General features: G+C 45.5%; 1 protein-coding gene across 1 annotated transcript in view; it reads right to left on the bottom strand.

The window, feature by feature from the left end:
- dst (dystonin) overlaps positions 1 to 20,412 on the bottom strand; it is a 183,203-nt gene that overhangs the window by 30,857 nt on the left and 131,934 nt on the right. The window contains exons 50-68 of the mRNA XM_023993813.2: positions 19,897 to 20,023; positions 19,233 to 19,283; positions 18,491 to 18,726; positions 18,087 to 18,216; positions 17,455 to 17,654; positions 16,705 to 17,206; positions 15,021 to 16,489; positions 6,850 to 7,008; positions 6,422 to 6,592; positions 5,983 to 6,152; positions 5,329 to 5,488; positions 4,788 to 5,114; positions 4,488 to 4,572; positions 4,166 to 4,407; positions 2,706 to 2,912; positions 1,878 to 1,997; positions 1,485 to 1,578; positions 1,008 to 1,219; positions 574 to 777 (exon numbers count right to left, since the gene is read on the bottom strand). Of these exons, the coding sequence (XP_023849581.1) occupies positions 574 to 777; positions 1,008 to 1,219; positions 1,485 to 1,578; positions 1,878 to 1,997; positions 2,706 to 2,912; positions 4,166 to 4,407; positions 4,488 to 4,572; positions 4,788 to 5,114; positions 5,329 to 5,488; positions 5,983 to 6,152; positions 6,422 to 6,592; positions 6,850 to 7,008; positions 15,021 to 16,489; positions 16,705 to 17,206; positions 17,455 to 17,654; positions 18,087 to 18,216; positions 18,491 to 18,726; positions 19,233 to 19,283; positions 19,897 to 20,023 (4,866 nt within the window). The remainder of the gene's footprint in view (positions 1 to 573; positions 778 to 1,007; positions 1,220 to 1,484; positions 1,579 to 1,877; positions 1,998 to 2,705; positions 2,913 to 4,165; positions 4,408 to 4,487; positions 4,573 to 4,787; positions 5,115 to 5,328; positions 5,489 to 5,982; positions 6,153 to 6,421; positions 6,593 to 6,849; positions 7,009 to 15,020; positions 16,490 to 16,704; positions 17,207 to 17,454; positions 17,655 to 18,086; positions 18,217 to 18,490; positions 18,727 to 19,232; positions 19,284 to 19,896; positions 20,024 to 20,412) is intronic.

The raw sequence follows: 20,412 nt of genomic DNA, 5'->3' as shown, positions 1-20,412 counted from the left end.
AACTATCCACCCACCCACATCTATTTTCAAAGTGTGAACAATCAATCAACATAGGAAAACAGGACCATTGTCTACTCAAATATAGAGATGCAACCCTGTTGAACCCAACTGACTCTGCAGGTGAAATCCATTCTGTCTGAACCAGACGTGCCCTGCCACTACCCTCAGTATTTTTGTCCTGTTTTCAAAGGAAGGATATGAATAATGTTTCCTTTCCCTCTGAGGCCGCCAGACACATGATAAGGACTTTTATCCTGCCGTTTCAGCCTCAGAATTCTTCAGAGCTATGTCATTAATTTGGCACTTCATCAAACAATCCCATCCTAAACACTTTTTAAAAACATCCTTTTATCTCCAATCAGTTGCAGTAAGTGAAATAACATAAGCCGTCATAAGACCAAAGTCAAACTCACATYCACGTGCGTCCTTAACAGACACAATAAAAAGCTCTACAGGTCTATGATGTTGACGGCATGTCAAGGTCTCTCTTGCGAAATACATTTTTTATTTTAACGGGATTTCTAGCTGTATAAACAATACATCAACTAAATAAAGAAAGTGAACGTGTGTTACCTGTGTGGATTTGGAGATGGCCTCATCCAGAGTGAAGGCCCTCTGTTTGACGTCAGCCTTGAGCTGGGCGTACAGCAGGTCTGTGGCTGTGTACTTCTCCCTGATAGCGACCCCCGCCACAGGACTCAGCTCCAGTAGCTGGGGACCTGTCTTYTTCATCTTGTCGATGTAGGGCTTGTGCTCAGCAATCAGCTCTCGCATTTGCTGTGGTGGATATATGACATTGTCAGTCAGAGAAACACCAAAACATTGAGAGAATTTCCCCTACAGCTTTGTAACACTCAAATCATCCTTTGTCCATTTCCTTCATTGGTGTTACGATGATCTTAGTGCTATGAKGTTTTGTTGGACACTCTCCTTTGTTCCCACATACAATAGTATGACAATCCTGTGGCACAGATACATCAAGCTAATAGGCTTTAAGTTGGGCTCACCCTGAGCTCCTCCTGTTGCTGTCGGAGAGCTTCGTACTCGATGGACGCCAGTGGGAGCTGGCTGAAACTGGTGCGGGTCTCCTGGAGCCAGGGCCACAGCTCCTCGTAAGTCTCCCAGAACTGGCTGGCCAGAGACTGGGCTCGCTCCAGCTGCAGGCAGCGCTCCGAGTTCAGCTGACTGACAACAACATACTTCTCCAGGAGGGCTGGATCTTGGCCTGAGAAAAATATAACGTAAAACAAGTTGATGTACTGTATGCTTCTTAAAAAAGAAAGCAAGGTAACTGCACACTCGGGTGCAACTTCATTTACTAGATAAACTGACATTTCAACAGCCAGCTGCCATCCTCAGGGTCTCTGATAGAAATCTCTATCAAAGATTCTGCTACATTCATGGACGCACAAGGGAGGTATTCTACCAACAACAGATAGATGTTAGGACTTCATTCCATTCTAGAACTTTTACTTCAAGCTTGCTTTTCCTCCTCATCTTGCTGTTCATGATGGCCTGGCCTGTTTTCACAATTCCATCCACGGCATCCTTGTGTCTCATGATGTCCATAGAGAAGCCCTGGTTAATCAGAGGAGGATATTTGGGGTTGAATGTTAACTAACACACAGAGCACACGCAGCTGCAGCACACATCGTTGTTTACTGGACCTGTTTGTTTGCACAGCGCTGGTGGTGACCAATGTCTCTACAGGCAGATATTACAGTATAGATGCATGACAGACAAACTAACCTTCTGGACTGGCGCTGGACAGTGGTCTGACAGACAGACTAACCTTCTGGCTGGGACCGGACAGTGTCTGACAGACAGACTAACCTTCTGGGACTGGAGCTGGACAGTGGTCTGACAGACAGACTAACCTTCTGGGACTGGAGCTGGACAGTGGTCTGGTCCTGTTCCAGCCTGATCTCTCCCAGTGACAACATCTTCCTCTCTGCTTCAGTAAGCCAGGCTAGCTCAGTGTCAGCTGCTTGTTCAAACTGCACAGAAAACATCCCAGTATTAAAGGCCTAATTAAAGGTAGATTCAGCAATATGATGTCAATGTACACAGTGGGGCAACTTCCTGTACCCAATGTAAGTGTGCATCAAGGGGGTGCTGGGAAGAGCTTGTAAGACCCGTCCTGGTAGATTTCAATACTATTGTTGTTTATGCCTGTAAGCAGGAAGTCGCCCCGCTGATTATGGTAACAAAATATTGCTTCAAATATAAAATACATAAAAATATGTAAAAAAATATCTGCAGAAGTAAAACAATTAAGACATTAGGGAAGTAAAATCAACGGGTTTGGGACAATTCATCTATGATTCTACCAAGCGATACCATAACCTATTTTCTTTAGTGTCCGTATTAAAGCATATTCTTTTTAATGAGCAAATAATCAGATGCAAATGTACCCACCCTCTACAACAGTTCCTAGTGTTTAATTAACAATAATGACAGAAAACAAAGCTCCCAAAGGGCACGGATGCCAAACAGGATTTACTGATGCCAAACAGGAGACAGGATTTACTTTTGAAAGCAGTGGGAATAACACTTTAATAGTCCCCATCACCCAGAACGCATATTAGCATTCTGGTCAGGGCTGGTCCCCTTTTTTGAGCAAGTTTTATGGGTTGTGTTTCCATTCTGTTTATGAATTCCTGTTTACAGTCGCCGGGTACTGTGACTTTAAGTGGTGTTTCTACCTGCTGTGATTTCAGTATAGCGGCGTCTATCTGCTCCACGTGATGTGCGATGGTGTCGCTGGTGGCCTTGTAGCGATCGTTGTCCTCTGTCACTATCTTGTCCAGGCCCTCCCGAGCCCTCCAAGGGACCAGCTCCAGCAGAGAGCTGCTCACCTCGTTGAGTTTGTCCACCTGGGGCTTGTGATCCCTGGCCTCTTTCAGCAATGCCTGGTTGACATAGAGGATCCTACAGTGAGCTGTGAGCATCAATCTATCTATCCATGCACTGTGTTTATAGTCATGTGATATGGCTGTCGTAATTTTACCTTGATGTTACAGCATATTCCAAGTAATACCATAACCCCATATGACGGACTACAACTAACATGGATCACATGGCAAATTTACATATCTGACATCACAGGCAGGTAGCCTAGCAGTTAAGAGTGTTGGGCCAGTAACCAAAAGGTCACTGGTTTGAATCCCCGTGTCCACTAGGTGAAAGATCTGTTGATTTGCCCTTGATAAAGGCAATTAACCCTAATTGCTTTGGATAAGAGCATCTGCTAAATTACAAACATTTTAAAATGTCATCACGACACAAACCTAGGGTTGCTACCTAAGCCAGCTGGTCGTTCGTTCTATCAGTTCGGTTGCTAGAGACGCGACCCAGTCGTTCAGTCTTTTTGTTCTGTATCTATGGACGCGACCCAGTCGTTCAGTCTTTTTGTTCTGTATCTATGGACGCGACCCAGTTGTTCTAAATGCAGCCAAAATAACAGCAAAGTAGCCGCATTTGTATTTGTTTAAGCTGCTTTCCAGTGACATTTATTTGGATACATCCATAACAATGAGCTAATGAGGCACGATTTCATCTGGCATTGAACATGTGCTCTCTCGTCAGGACACTGTTATTCAGAGAAGCTAGCCAACAACACAGCTAACACAATCACTTCAAACTGAAGCTGGAAGGATTACAAACTAGCTGCACTTCGTTTTGTTTGACCTTTTTTCAATTTACATTTCTTTGTATGTATCTATAACAATGATGCCAGCTGATTCATGACTTTGACTGGCTGAAAAACGCTGCCTGCCTCTCTCTCTCGTTCAGACTCCCAACACGTTCATTACTATGGGACAGATGGAGATCGAAATTGAATATTGAAACAATGTCGCAAATGTCAGAGAGACAGACAGACAGACAATGTGCGATAATGTKTTTTTATAGTGGAGATCATGTTTATAAAGGGTCTGGCTGGGCTGATGAGACAGTGGATTGTGCAGTCAGATGGAACAGAGTAAATAGGCATTTTAACGTCATAGATTTAGCCAGGTGTAACTTGTGGAATAGACCACGGCTGGAATGCAGCTTTAACCAATCAGCATTCAGGATTAGACCCACCTGTTGTATAAAGCAACTTAATAACTAGTCTTAACTGCTCTCCCCAACAGAAAGTCAAGCAAAAGAGGCCTATTATTACCTTCTGCCTGTCTTGTGCCTGAACGAGCTGCTCTCCTACAGGCGCCTGAGCAGTGAAGGCGGTGAGCTCAGCCTCGACATTCTTCAGCCAGGAGCTGAGGTCTTCATGGGTGTGCTGAAGCTTAGAGGCCAGGGTTAGGGCCTGGTCCAGGGTCTTAGACACGTTATCACTCATGGAGTTGATCTCAGCGTATCTCATCTTTATCCCGTCCAACTTGCCTTGGATGACAACCACCTCATCACCTATAGAAGGTAAAATAAGATACATTAATTCAGATTCGTAATAATATTAACTAGGTGTAGTAATAAAGATATTGTCTCACCTGTTGTTTGTTTCAGCAGTTCCAATCCATTAGAAATGGCTTGATCAACATTCTGCTTCCTCAACTCAATGTCTTCATGTAGGGCCTGGACAAGACACAAAACCTTACCACCAACTCATCTCATAAAATCAGCATTGGGAACCAAGAAGGAATGGGACTTTTCCACACAAACTATACAAAATGAACTGAACTGAAAATAACAAAGTAGCTAGGTGTAATTTAAAATAACTTCAAAACGCTGTAAATGGTTAAAGCATGAGTGAATGTTGGGCCTGAGGAGCAGTGTGAGGGTAGTAGTACCAGCTGTTCTGCACACTGCTTTTCCAGCACGTCCGTCTTGTAGTCTTTGACGGACACTTCGCTCAGCCTAGTGTGCACTTCGTTGAGCCAGTTCATGAGGGCCACCTCGTCTTCTCCAAAGAGCTGTGCGTTGGCCAGAGCCTGTTGCAGCATCTCAGCCTTCCTCCTACAACGCTCCTGCAGCTCTACATAACTAGCCTGGCTGGAGTCCAGCTTAGACTGCACCAGCTCCTTATCGTCCACTGAGCTGACTAGCTTCAGCATTTGACCCAGGTTGACGGCCTGAACCAGGTCTTTACTGTGATCCATTATCTCCTCCTCTAATACCTGACCACATCACAACCAAGCATGGAACACGCACCAGAAGGATAAACAAAAAACACACAAACAAACACAACGTGGGGGGGTGAATACTGAACCAATAAAAAACTCAAAATGTATGATGCCAATCATGATAGAAACGACAATACATGCGAAACTGAAAACAAGGGAATGGGCGACTGATAAGTAACATCAGTGACTGAAACATGAGTTATCGTACCTTGTGCTGGGAGATCTGCTCTTCCAGCTTGGAGGTCTGTGTGCCAATAGGTTCAGCTTTGGCCAAGTGTTTCTCTGTGGCAGAGAGCCACTCAGACAGCGGCTCCAGTGTCTCATGGAACTGCTGAGCCACAACCAGAATGCTCTTCAGCTGTTTGTGCCTACATTACCCAGCATGCCAAGAGAGAACAGAAGAAGAGGGACAGGTAGAGTGATGAGACAGGTTCACTCCCTCAACTAAAGTCTGGCCTGGATGCCAAGATACTGGATGCCAAGATACTGGATGCCAAGATACTGGTCTCCTCAAAGACCTCTGGCGCTCAGTCTATCTCCAGATAGCGCAATTGAAGAATTATACCTAACAACTGTCATTTAGGGATGGTGGGGGAGAGTAGATTAATTCTGTCTTCAGGGCACTTATCCAGAATGCAACACCTTTGTCTGTATTGTCCAAAATGTGCAGTGCATATATGTCTGAGGCAAGGGATGGCATTTTCATAGCGAAAATCAAATCAGCAGATTTTCCACGTTGAATCTCAACTTCAATAATCATTTAAATGACAAACACGTTACTTAAATTAATCTCTCAGGGAAGTTTTACAAAATATTGTTAGTAAATATGGGTATAAGATTTCAGGTGGTTGTGCAGACAGACCTGTTCTCAGCCTTGTTCAGCAGAGCGTCCCACCTCTGCCCCAGGCACTCAATCTCCTTCCCCACCTTCTCCTTGTCCACGGACTCTGCTCCCAGCTCCGCAACCTTCCCTCCCTCCTTCTTAATCAGCTCCACCGTGGGCCTGCGGTCATCCAGCAGCCTCTGGAGGAGCTGTCCAGGACAAACAAAGTCGAAGAAGTTACAAGGCCCATTCAACATGCTTCGAGGACAATTACCGCTTTCAGGGAAACCCGTAAATCTAATGGCCTTGCATACATTCAACAGAAGCTTAAGGATAACCCTTAATAATGCTCCACAATGGATGCCAATAAAAAAGATTAATGGCTAAATCATTAAAGCCTACATGGATTCTCTGAATGAGTTTGAATGTAAAAATTAGCAGCTACTGCTGTTTGTTCATCAGTTCTCTAGTGGCTTACTATCTGCTCCTGGATCTGTGCCTTGACAACTTTGAACTCGGCAGACGGAGGTTTCTGATTGGACACCAGGTCCTCTGTGTCCGTCAGCCAGCTGAGTAGGGACTCCAGGGCATCCTGGAATCTCCCACAATGCAACAGGGCCTCGTGCAGCTGCACTGACCGCTCAGCAATCTATGGAAGACCATATAAATATAGGCATCACATATATTATGATATAGGAGGTCAAGTAAAAGTAATGTTCAGTAACTAATAACACATTTGTAATAAAGTAACAAATCAAGCTAATTAAAGCTATCAATCATTTTGCATAACATTAAGCAAGAATGCAACGGAGTATTATTCGTTAACTAAAGTTTGACCTCTCACCTACGTAAAAAGCAATAAAGACCAGAGTGTGAAGTAGATGAATAAGCCAAAGACAAGCTAACCTTTTTGTTGAGAGTGTTCCATCGTGTGTTGACATCCTCCAGGTCAAGTTCAAGGCCCTTGGTGCTGGTGCCTTTGTCAGCGTTCTGGATCAAGCCTTGGCCCAGCCAGTTAATGTCTTGCAACTGGCTCTGCAGTGGATCAACCTCTTTCTGGAATACCTGTGGCCAGAGATATTACAGTTGAAATAATGAAATAATATGAAAATAAATGTTGTATTACCAGACGCAGAACAACTTAGAGCGGATGAGAGATAATGTTTTATCTCAATAAGACAGATGATGTCAGAGGTTCATAAGGGTAAGACTTCAATAAAGACAAAACAAGATATGTTTGATGTTGCTTTTAAAACCATATTCCTACCCTACGTTTTAAGAGCGCTCTCAGGAATGCATTAGTTGCTTTCAGGGTTATCTGGTCGTTATCCAAATTGGACTGATATAAGTCCTTGATTCATGCCATACATTTGCATTTTAACATTTCCACTGTAGAAAGATAAGACATTCCATTAGTTTACAAAATCCAGCAATTGACAGGATATTTTACATTTTTCAGATATCTCTGTTTGCTTATACCACCTCTCTCTGAGACAACCTCGGAGAGTGGAAAGTTTATTGAAATGCATTGGTTATTTGTGAGCCAACAAAGACAAGTCATACTGGATTATCAGCTAGGCACTTTGATTGTTCACAATCAACAATAATGTTGAGAAAATACAGCTGAGTATTCAATATTTTTTTGACAGTCCCTGAAGATTGATTGTATACACAGGCTGATGACTTAGGCCACATGCTGGCATAACAACAACCTATTTCTGACTGGTCAGCACTGCAGCTTCTAGAACGGAATGCAGGGAAATCAGTTGGTGCACAGCTGTGTAGGAACACACCAGACAGACACACAGGGCAGGCTGACTGACTAAACTCAATTCAGACCTCATGTAATCTGATAAACAAGGAACGCCCAGAGCCAGCACAGATCCAGCACAGAGCCAGCCCAAAGCCAGCACAGAGCCAGCCCAGAGCCAGCACAGAGCCAGCCCAGAGCCAGCCCAGGCAGCGTCCCTGCAAACACTAATAAAAAGTGCCATATCTATCAAAAAAAATGTGTATTTATTTGGCCCAGTTGAAGATAGAAACAGGAGGAGACTATTTTTGGGTACCTGGGGGGAGGCGAAACCCATGAGGTCCATTTCGGGAAATGCGGCTATAGCAGTTAACAGGCTGTCGATCTCGTCGTCCCTTATTTCTTGGTACGCCCGTGGCTCACTGCCATTGGCCAAGCAAGCCTCCCTTTCCACTGACAACAGGAAGTCCTCCAGGTCCTCCATGCTGTATTTCCGTGGTTCTATAGCTCTGTGGTGTTGCAAGTCAAATGGTTTAACACCCATACTCGGCCTACATTCTGACCGCGGCCCAGAACTCACATAGGGCTCTGGCTGTGTGACGACCACGCTGACTAACTCACAGTCTGACTGATAGGACATGTCTTCTTGCAGCTCGGCGGTGGGGAGCTCATCGTAGCTTGCTAGCGTCCTATAGACTCCATTTTGGACCCTACTGGCTGACCTCGAGGACCGTCTCCTGCCAGTCGAGTCCCTACTGTTTGATCTTGAGGAGCGCCTGTCTGTGGAGTCCCTGTATTCTCCATTAGTGATGGTCAAATCTGTTTCACTCAGGTCTGTCACACAGGTGTCATTCCCCTCCTGGGACTCCCGTACAGGGTAGTTTCTCTGTCCTGGGTGGTACAGTGTCCTGGGTATGTTGTCCCTGACAGGGGAGAAGGGGAACTCCTCTTGCCCTGAGCTGAGGGAGCGGCCTGGCTTCAGCTCCCCAGACATGTGCATGGCTTCAGAGGAGGAGAGGCTCCTGGTGCCTGGTTTCCTGGAGGCCCGGTTAGAGTGGCGCTCCCTCTCTGCGGTGGGGCTGCACAGGCCCGAGTCCTCCTCTGAAGTCAGGGAGTTGGTGACACTCCGTCCCATCCTGCCACGGGCCAGACCATGGCTCAACCGATCCACTCCGTCTGAACACAGCGTACCACCGCGACTGGCGTACTCCCCTTCGTTAGTGGGGGCGAATGTCTTCCAGGAGCACCGGTGGAGCGGGTGCTCCTTCTTCTTCTCCCCTCCCTGCCCCAGATGATGTTTAGAGAGCACCGTTCCCGCTCCCCTGATGACGTCGCCGTTGAGTTTCAGCCCATCAAAGACGGCACACTCCATCCTGGATACCTCACGGCTGCGGAGCTCAAATGCACTGGAGGAGGTGAGGACTCCGTTGCCACACAGGCTGCTCATGTCCAGGATGCGCTGTGTGTAGGGCGGGGTACCACTGAAGTGCCTGGTAGCCAGGCTGCCCTTGGAGCCACAGTCAATCTGCTCGTTGAGGCGGACAGTGTCGTAGATGGATCTCTGGGGAACGTAGCAGTCATCGATGTTTAGGTCCTCCTCCTCCCCTTTGCCCACACAGGAGGGGTTCTGGCGGAGGCAGTCTGGTCTGCTAAGAGGTTTCCCCATCTTAACTGCACTGCACTTAACTGCACTGACTCAAAGATAATAAAATAATACTCAAAATGTACTAATGTGGTCTGAGGTATGTGGTTTCATTGCAATTATTTGCTGCAAAAGCAACAAGCTCCCCAAAAATAATGAAAGTACATATTCTATACACACAGACCTAACACAGACCTCCCAATCGTGATAATTCAAACAGCTAAAATAATGAACCTCAATAACACTAGAGACACATATCACCCTTAGTCAGAATGGACCTCAATAACACTACAGATACATATCACCCTTAGTCAGAATGGACCTCAATAACACTACAGATACATATCACCCTCAGAATGGACCTCAATAACACTAGAGACACATATCACCTTCAGTCAGAATGGACCTCAAAAACACTAGAGACACATATCACCCTCAGTCAGAATGGACCTCAATAACACTAGAGACACATATCACCCTCAGTCAGAATGGACCTCAATAACACTAGAGACACGTCACGTCAATTAACATGTATCACCCTCAGTCAGAATGGACCTCAATAACACTAGAAGACACATATCACCCTCAGTCAGAATGGACCTCAATAAGACTAGAGACACATATCACCCTCAGTCAGAATGGACCTCAATAACACTAGAGACACATATCACCCTCAGTCAGAATGTGCACAGGCTGTGCAATCGGTATCTGGAACAACCAGAACCAGTCTGTCCATTGAGTCACCTGTCCTCAAAGAATTCCCTACTTGGTGCTGTTTCCCCATTGTCAAAACATCATAATTGTTCTTTGCCCGTCCGTCCTTTGCTCCACTATAAACATCCCTTAAAAGTGTTCCTTTTCTCCCAAATATCTCTGGTATCCATGTAGGCTGAGGGAGAGCTTCAGTGCAAAGTGGCATATCCTGATAGAAATCCACAGGGCTCTAGGAAAACAAAGGGCGATCTGAGAGGAGAGCCGGTGCCCTGCATCTCTGGTGGTTCGCCCTACAATGACAGACAGACACCCTCCTGGTAGAGGCTGCAGGCCCCGCCCCCGCTCTCTCATTATTCAGCAACATCTGCCACTGAGGGCTGCTCCGGCACATGTTGATTGGTCAGACACTTGACCCTTTTTTTTCTTTGAATTCTCCCCTTCTGGCTCCAAGGTCCATATGACTTAACTTCTTAGTCATCTCTTGTGTCCTGGAACCATCTCTCTCTATCTCCTAAGGACAAAAAAAATAAAACACGAGACCAGCAGGCAGCTGCAGTCCCCACTTTGGTGACATCACTGGTGACATCACCGCAGGGCTGAAATAGATCTCAATGTTTTTATTTTTTCCTTTTTTATTTTTTTTCCTTTTTTCCTGTGGATGGTTGCTGTGGACCCTGCAGATATTCTTAATTACTCTGGAATGCTGAGGGAGGCACAGGTCCCAGGTAATTTAACACCCACAGCTCTGCCAAGTCCATGTCATGGTGTGGCTTTTTTATGGCGAGTGACCCGTTCGGGTGAGAGAAGAAAGGAGGAATGAGAGAGAGAGATAATGAGAGGAATTCATTTTGTGTTTATTGAACTGTGTGCAGCACAGAAGGCTGATAACAGACAGAGAGGCATGGAACCATCCTAACTCCTTCCACCACCAGCCCTCTCCGTGGTTGGGAGGAGAAAAAACGGGGGAACGGAAGGCTGCTAAAGATTAATAAGCGGTTAAAGAGATCTGTGGGGTTTAGAGAAAGGATATTCAGCAGCTGAATCCCACATACTTTTGACATAATCAAGACATTGAATTAAGAGAGTGTTCCTCTCTTTGCCTTTCCTCTTTCCATGGACCAACGCTGTTTCAGTTCTCCATGCCCACACTCACTGGTTTGTCATATCCAATGGGATTTTAGTAAACTGGGATATTGATCTAAGAATGAGATTTATGACAAATGGGTCATAATAAGATTTTTTTTTAAATGTATACTATGACAGCGACTTCTCTACAAACAAAATGCCCATTCCAACCAACATTGGATAGACATCAAGCGATCCAAATGACTTGCATATATCCCTCGAAACATATAGAGAGCACTTACACAGAACTCTTACTATATTCACAAGGACAGGCTTTTCAGACCAAAGGTTGCAGAAGGGCCACATTTCTTTGAGACATTATATGCTGAAATATCTCTTTCAACAGAGCTGCTCATCAGTCACAACAACGGGTGTGAATGAAACGAAAACCATTATCAAGGACTAGACAAATCATTTAATGAGACAAATTCAAAAGCTTATTTTGCTTGTGTATAAGAGTAACTAAAAAACACAGGAATAAATTAATCTCTCCAATGTCTTAGGTGAATCACAATCGCAACACACAACAGAAAAATGCAATGTGTCACCATAAAAAGTGCCCTGTCGTCCCAGAAAAACAATGTGTAGCTAATCAACTCAGATCCTTCTGGGACATTTCACGTTCCACCTTGGGGAGAGTGTATCATGGCTGGGGTAAGTGAGTAAGCTAGGCTACAGGATGAGGTCTCCCCAACGGCCCTTTTCCCCTCGTCACCTTCAGTGAGAGGAATAGCTATGATTCAGGAGATTGACATTCCTTTTAGGTTCACAGGAGACACTGATGTTATGTCTGAGTAGAAGCAGTAAAAAGACGCCCTCACACGTCTCCCACCTCCCCAACCCCCAGCAGGTTTTGTCAGCTGAGCTGAGCTCACACTAAGTATCACGAAGGCCTACATACACCAGATCGTCCTCAGCAAACCTTCCAGATCTCCTGAACAACAACCATAAGAGTGAAACCATGGACTCGGGTCCCTGACCTAAAATCAGTTCACTGACAGTATTGCTACCTTTTTATGTRTATTTCCTTCACAACAGCTGCCAATGAAACCCCACAATACACCAAGTACCAGATCTACAAATACACATAGCAGGGTTATTATAGACTACATGAAACCCCTATTCACATGGCAGACATCAAATTCTGTTCTGGTCTCGGTCTAGTCTGTGTCCACAGGTTTCCGAGCTTCAAACCGGTTTTAAGACACCAATTAAGAAATACCTTGTGCTGTAATGGAATTAACTAGGGATCTTTTGTGATTCCTTATTCCCAGGGAACTTTTTTCTCCGAGAGACTAGCTAGTGGCATGAATGAGTACAACGTTGATTTTCCGCTAGCAGCTGACGTGTCTGTGTGCAGGCCTACCCAACGAGACAGAGAGAGGACAATGAAAGGGTGAGAGGGTGAGAACAACCAGCATGGAACACGTTGCTCAGCAACAGCTGGTACTATTTCATGTTATGGAATGGTTCATGGTCACCCATCAAACCCTCTTAACTAGCACAAATGTACATTATTTAAATTCCACCTACCATTCAGACCATTAATTACAGGTCTACTAGACCTATAATTTGATTTGACATTTTAAGCTATTTATCTAAAGGCTGATGTTTGTGAATGTACAACATTAAATTAATTCCTTAGGCCCATAGATAGATGTGTGTAATGCTGTACTACGAAACATGTAATACAATGTTTTGCTATGACACGTTCAGCCCATGAACAACCATTAAAATTGTCCCAATCTGAATTTAGCTTAATCCCCCTCCAACTCTCACAGCATTTACAGGCTTTTAGAGCGCTTTCTATCCAGCTATAAGTCTTGGTAATGAGTATCCCTGTTTTACTCATCACTGATATTTCAACAAAATATAATATTATGACACAATGATGCTGTTGTTGGTGTTTTATTAACATTCCCTCTCATCTCTCGTATTAAAATAATGTGTTCATACAGAGCCTACTGTAAATTCTTGTTTTTATACATCCAAGCTACATGGTGTAAATCGAAGAGAAACTTGATTGAGGAGAGAAAAACTGTAAATACAAAAACAACCGTGTTGAATGAGTACAATCTCCTCGTAGTGGTTCATGTGTTCGTTGGAGAAGGAGTCTGTGGAGGTCTGTATGTGTACGGGAATGAAGTTTGCATTGCAGGAATATAGTTTCTGGCTACTGTTCTGGCTCCCTTTCCATCTCCGTAGAACCCAGATAACCCTACTGGATATTGTTGATGTTAACAGCAGTGGTATGATATACGGTAATCAAATCAAATCAAATTTTATTGGTCACATACACATGGTTAGCAGATGTTAATGCGAGTGTAGCGAAATGCCACCTCAAGATGTTCCACAGCCAGAAAAGTAATGTCCTGTGTAGTGTTAAATTCAACAAGGGGAAAGTTCAGGGAAGTAGATACAGAAAAGTAATGTCCTGTGTAGTGTTAAATTCAACAAGGGGAAAGTTCACGGAAGTAGATACAGAAAAGTAATGTCCTGTGTAGTGTTAAATTCAACAGGGGAAAGTTCAGGAAAGTAGATACAGAAAAGTCATACACACCATCTAAACACATCCACAGACAGAATTTAAGACTCCATGTCCGCTTCTTTCAAACACATAGGAGGAGAAACAGATGCTCAAACACCAGTCAATTAGCAGGTAGGGCTATATAATGAGACAAAGCACTTGTTCCCTCTTTCATGCCAACGAGTGAGTGACCACTGACCAGGCCATTCTTAAAGGGGAGGAGAAGGAAAGGGAGAGGGGAGTAAGAGTCAGTTACCCTGAGCCGCTGCAACATACAACATCCCACTGGTCCCGAGCTGGCCCCTGGGTCGCCCGTCACCCACCCACCCACCACAATGGCTGCTGGGCCAGTCAGAGCTCTTTTGTCTGGACCAGATGCTCAGCGACATACTGAGGGATCCACAGACGGAGGGTCACGCACAAGGCCACCAGACCCAGCAGAGACCTAGAGAGCCCCTGCTATTTAACTTCCAATACCACTGGTCCCGTGTGGCTCAGTCAGTAGAGCATGGCACTTGCAATGCCAGGGTTGTTGGTTCGATTCCCACGGGGGACCAGTATGAAAATGTATGRGCTCACTATTGTAAGTCGCTCTGGATAAGAGCATCTGCTTAATGGGTTAATGCAACATCCCCAAAATAACTTATTGCATGAAGAAAGTCACGTGGATTTCCAGAGAGGACAACAGAGGCATAGTGGGTCTAAGGGAGGGTTCAGACACACCAATAGCGTTTGCTGGCCGAGAGTACTTAGGAAGTGTGCGCCAACGTTGAATAGAGTGAAAAATGTCATCAGTGGGTGGTCCCTAAAACACAGCATGCTGAAACGATCGACAGACGAATGCTAGATCCACATTTTGTGCGAGCCTTGAAATGGTCAAATGGTGTAATGGTTTTCTAATGCACTTTGTTTATTGATGTATTGTGTCATTACTGATTACCTGCTTTTAAAGTACTTGGATTTAATGTGGTACCTATTTTACTCCAGGTGTTACAAGAGGCTGTCAGACACTACATAATGATATGTGTTATTAATGGTTACTTTAGGGCAGTGCTGTATGTAAGGATGATATCTCTCTGGCAGGGTTATGTCATCCGATTGAGTGGTGGGGCTGGTGAAAGTGATCCCGCTAGAGTACAATAGTATAGCATGTGCTGTAATAACATGATACTATAATGTAGCCAATGTGTGAGACATGAAATGGAAAATTCATGGACATTCTTTTCCATCATTAAAAACCAAGAGGATTCACCATGTGTTGGCAACCAAGACTGATAATACAGTAAATGCCTAGGAATTACATTTACTTGGCATCTTACCTTGAAAGCTTCCAGCTGTTGGTTGATGACATCAGTCTCCATGCCAAGTGACCCTTGACCTTCCTCCTTGACCTCAGCCCCGCCCAGTTTGTTGGTGAACTGCTGTAGCTTGGAGTAAAGCTCAACCAGACGGGTGAGTGTGCTCCCCACCTCTTCCCCTCTCCCTTTAGCTCTGTCTATCAGCTTGCCACACTGCTTACTCAGAGCATCCAGGTCTCTCTTCAGCCCCAGCAGGTCTGGGGAGGCCTCAGTCTCCAGCATCTTCTTACAGCTGTCCCCTCCTCGAGCCGTGTCGGCCATCAGCTCCTGCAGTTTCTCCACAAAGCCCTTGATGCTGCCCTGCTGCTCCTTAAGTGTGATCAGGTCGCGGCCCACAGAAGCCATGCTGTCAAGCTCGTCATCTAGGTCTGCGAAGCGGGTGAACATCTCGCGGATGTTGGTCTGGAACTGCCCGATGCCCTGCAGCTTGCCCTCCAAGGTGGAGCAGGTCTCCCCTACATCCTTGCTGAGGGAGCCGTGCTCTTTCTCCAGGCTGTCGGCCTGCAGTAGGAGGTCGGTCACCCCGTCTGCCTCGGGGACATCAGCCACCAGGCCCTGGGCAAGGCTCTTCAGGTGCTCAACCTGGGTGTTGACTCCATCCAGGCTCTTCTGCTGGGCCTTCATGTTGGTCAGGTTCTTGTTGCTGTAGGCCTGGACCCCCAGTGATGTGTGGGCATCTAGCTGCTTCTTAGCCCCTGCCAGCTGGCCCTTGGCCTCATTGTGGGTGTCGTTGAACTCTTTCAGCCTCTGTGAGATCTTCTCCAGAGACTCTCTCTTGTTCTGGACCCCCTCCGTGACCCGGTCCACGCTCTGCCCGATGGCCGCCTTCTCCTCCCTGACGGCCTCTGTGTCTGCGTTGGCCACCTCCAGGAGGCTGTCGGCTGCAGTGTTCAGCTGCTCCACCAGGCCTCTGTGTTTATCCACGTCCTTCTGGATAGCCTTCAGCTGGGAGATGGAGCTCTCCACCTCCGCTGGGTCCACGCTGAGCCTGACGCTGCCCTCCCTGGCTTCACACTCCTGGACCCAGGACTGGAGCTTCTCAGCGTGCTCGTGATACTTCTGGACCCTCTGCAGCGCCCCCTGGAGCTTATCCTGGCGCTCAGCCGAGCTCTTCTTCACATCGTCCCAGTTGGAACGCAGTGTAGCCAGCTGGCCCTGCATCGCCACCTTCTCTGCCCCGTCAGTGTTCTGGAGGAGGGTCTCTCCCTCCCTGACGATGGTGCTGTACGGTTCCTCGTGTTCACTGAGGGCCTTCTGCAGGGCACTCTGTTCTTTCAGGCTCTGCCGGAGGGTCTCCACCTGGGCCGAGATGGCCTGGGATTTAGACTGCTCCTGGAGCTTCTCGTTCATCCACCCCTGGAAGTCTTTGGAGGTCTGGTGGAACTGCTGGGAGCTTGCGAAGGCGGAGTTCAGTTGCTGGATCCGCTTCCCTAAAGAAGAGCATGTACATTAATGTGATATAGAGGCAGAGGAACAAAGCATACATTTATAATTCAGAGTGGCAATGCCTCCCTCATCATGAAATTCCTTCAATGGCAGTCATATTTTCAGACATTAAACCACAGCTTTATAGCCTAAAGCTTCTCATTAAAGAGAAAGAACATATCATATAAACAAATTAAGGCAAATTAAATCAAAGCCCAACCTGCTTTGTCCTCCAACTGTTTGAAAGGCTTGTTGACCCCCTCCAGCTGCCTGTCTAGGCCTGCTTTCAGGTAGTCCTCCGTGACCAGGGCAGAAAGCTCAGAGCAGAGGGTCTCAGCCTCTTTTAGCCTCTTCRTCTCCTCCCTCAGCTGGCCAGAGATGTTGTTAGCCTCCTCTAGCTGCTTCTTCACCACGTCAGGCTGACTGCTAAGGGCCTGCTGGCTGTTGAGCCAGGTCTCCAGTGAGGCGGCGCTCTGGCTCAGGCTCATCAGCAGATCCTGGAACTGGCTCGACTTCCCCACGGCCTGGTCGATGAGGCCGGCTCTCTGGCCCAGCTGCCCAGTCAGGCCCTGCCATTTCTGGGTGACGGCGGCCAGTTGATCCTTCACCACCTTCCCACCAGAGGAGGGGTCCTGCTTGCCTGATGTGCTCAGGATAGCAGCAGCAGCCTCGTGAAGCTGGTCAAACTGTGGCTTATGGCTGTCAAACTCGTTCAGGAGGATCTAGAGGGAAAAGTCAATATGACATTAATAAAGAGCAATGCTGGTGTTTAATAATGAACATAATGTGCAAAATGGTTAAACCTTTTCAATCTTAATAGATTTTGATTAATTCTGGCACACCTTAACATTTTGCCAGCAGACTAAAAATCTTTAACATTAGCTTACGTCTGAAGTAAGGGACATTGACATTGAACTGTACGTGGTGGTTATAATTTCAAAGGTAACTAATATGCCCCATAGTGAAGTACCTGGACTTGCTGCTTCTGTGTGTTGAGCATGTTGGGGTCCATGGAGAGGGGCCCCAGGACACTGAGCATCATATCCTTCTCTGAGAGCCACTGGCGGAGCTGCGGCTCAGTAGTCTGGAACACGTCCAGGTTCCTGTTGGACTCCTCCAGACGCTGCTTCCTGTCCTCCACCGACCCGCTCACATCCGCCCAGGAAGCATCTGAAAAACAAACATTGGTCAGCACAAAACACCCCTGGAACTTGAACTTTGCACAGCCCCTACAGATTAGGGTTTAGCTGTAGGAGTGTGCCAAGTCTGTAGGTGAGGGGGAGGCCAGGTATACTGACAAGGGGGAGCGGATGTGTGGACTGGACTGACACTAGGTAAAGCGCTCTGCATTGATGCAGTAGATATTAACCATATGGAAACAGATAGATGGGATGATGCATACTGCATACCAGAGGAGGCTGGTAGGAGGAGCTATAGGAGGACAGGCTCATTGTAATGGCTGGAAAGGAATAAATGGAACAATATCAAACACATCAAACATATGGAAACCACATGTTTGACGCCGTTCCATAATTCCATTCCAGACATTACAATGAGCCCATCCTCCTATAGCTCCCCCCACCAGCCTCCTCTGCTGCATACCTATCTGTGACAGCATCTGCTTCCATTTTGCTGCTTCAGGAGAGTCTGGGTGTTTTTCAATCAGATGGAGAAGCTTCTCTCTCAGCTTCTGGAGCTGCTCGCGCTTTTGTTTCATGTCTTCCTCAAAGGCCTGAGAAAAAGAGAGATATATCGCTTGACTAAAACCATCATATATTTGACCCATTGGCTCCTCAGGCACGGTGAGATGCAAAGACTAGAGACAGGAGGCGCCTGCCTGAAACATTGGCTTCCCACAAAGCATTTTGCATATCATGAATAAAATGTGGTATTTTATATGATACCACTGGATGGATGGATTAAATCCCTACTGTAATAAAACGTAATGACAACAAGTAGTACACTGTAGAACGTTTCTATGCAGATCAGGCCTTGGTTGAATCTACCTTCTGTTGCTCCAGTTGTGTTTTCATGGTGTCTTTCTCTGTGGACGCAGAGTTCCAGGATGCTGCTGTCTTCTTCATATCCTGCAGCCATGTTATCATGGTGTCTGTCTCCTTCTGGGCCTCTGTCACCTCCTGCACCAGGACAGACAGCTCTGTAGCCCGGCCCTTCAGCACTTCTCCCAGACTCTTGTGGCCCTCGTTGATATACGCCATGTTTTGCTGTACCACCATCAGCTCTGTGTGTGGTTAGAGGTTAGAGTGTTAGACACTAGACAGGTGACCTTTCATAACAACAATAACTTGGACAAGGCACTGCTGTAAGTAGTTACAGACCTACTGGAAATGTATACACATCAAAAATGTGTTGGTGAATGTATTGTGTTATATTGTTTTGCAGTGTGATCTAAATACAGATGGTTTGAAATGACTTTTATATTATTGGAGGTATATAGAAAACGTATTGAACTCGTGTTCTTAAAACACTGAAATGCAAAAAGAACATTAAAAACGTGACATTTCCAGTAGGGAGAACCAAGGATAAGTACAGTATCCTTCCCAGCTTTGTGGAGGATTTCTAAACGTCCTTTAGATCAAGCCAAGACCTCAAACAGATCATTTCCACCTAACAAGCCATTAAATGTACCTTTGTGATGATGAGTTGATATGTTGTTATGATAATGTTCAGGTCTGGAACACTGTATTTATACATTCCTAACATGATACACTGGTAGAGAAAAATTACCTTTATTGGTTAGGTAGGCATGGTTTCCGGGGCCACCACTGTTAGTAACAGCTGGTTGCAAAACAATAAAAAACAAAAGATCTTATTTGTTAAGTACAAATGTCAATAGAAAACTAAACTCTATTGGGGTGTTACATGGAAAAGATCACTGTACTGTATGATCAGTGTGATTACATTTATATCAGGATCATGTTTTGTAGCGTACAGATGTAGGATCTTAATTTGACCCATTCATCAAATCAAATGTATTTATCAAGCCCTTTTTACATCAGCAGATGTCACAAAGTGCTTATARAGAAACCTAGCCTAAAACCCCAAAGAAGAAGCCAGTTTGCTACAGAGGAAAACAATCCTGCAGAAAATGTGAATTACTCTGTGGATTATAATTAATGGACATTTTTGTAGGGGCTGATACATCTTTTTGTAAGGCAAAATCAAGTCTGAAATTTCAAAGTGGGAATTACAAACTTCAGAAGCCCATTTAAACCTAAAATACAGTATTGCAGGAAAGTTCTCCAGGAACAGAGTGATCAAATTAAGATCCTACATCTGTACAGTGTAGCAAAATGTGTTGCAATCAACAATGAATCTCTCCATTTCATTGTTTTCTCATTATTGAATACTACCCAAACTGCTCCGATGGAGACAAACATTTTGAGCGTACCTGACTTATGTGACATCTTGGTCTTGGCTGGAGATGTGAGAACACTGATGAGGCTACATAGTGCAGATCCTTTGCTATTTATATCTTGGACAGCAGAGCCTTTGGTTGTCCATTCCTCCATTAGAGCCTGAGAAGAGATCAATCAAACCAATAACATAGTTTACACAACGCCATCCAGAATAGGGCTGCAATTTCCATACCTGCATTGAGAGAACACTGAATGATTATGTCTTGAGTGTTTATTGTGAGAGGCAGGGCCAAACAAAGGATATTTGGAGCGTTGCATCATCGAGACTAAATTGTATTTCATTTTAGTCTGTGCTTTTTCTCGTGGCACAAATTATTCAATATGCCAATGTGTTATTAAGCATCGAGGGATTTGTGTTTTAATCTTTCACGTTTGACATATTTTCTTATTGTTCGTTACCCTTTTCTTGCCTTTAATAGTTTTTTCAGTGACACACACTGTACCAGTTCATATCAGATTGGAAGTTTTTTCTGGCAGGGAGTCACAGT

Source organism: Salvelinus sp. IW2-2015, linkage group LG8, assembly GCF_002910315.2.
Source record: "Salvelinus sp. IW2-2015 linkage group LG8, ASM291031v2, whole genome shotgun sequence".
Taxonomy (NCBI): Eukaryota; Metazoa; Chordata; class Actinopteri; order Salmoniformes; family Salmonidae; genus Salvelinus; species Salvelinus sp. IW2-2015.
This window is presented reverse-complemented; position numbering and strand designations above follow the sequence as displayed.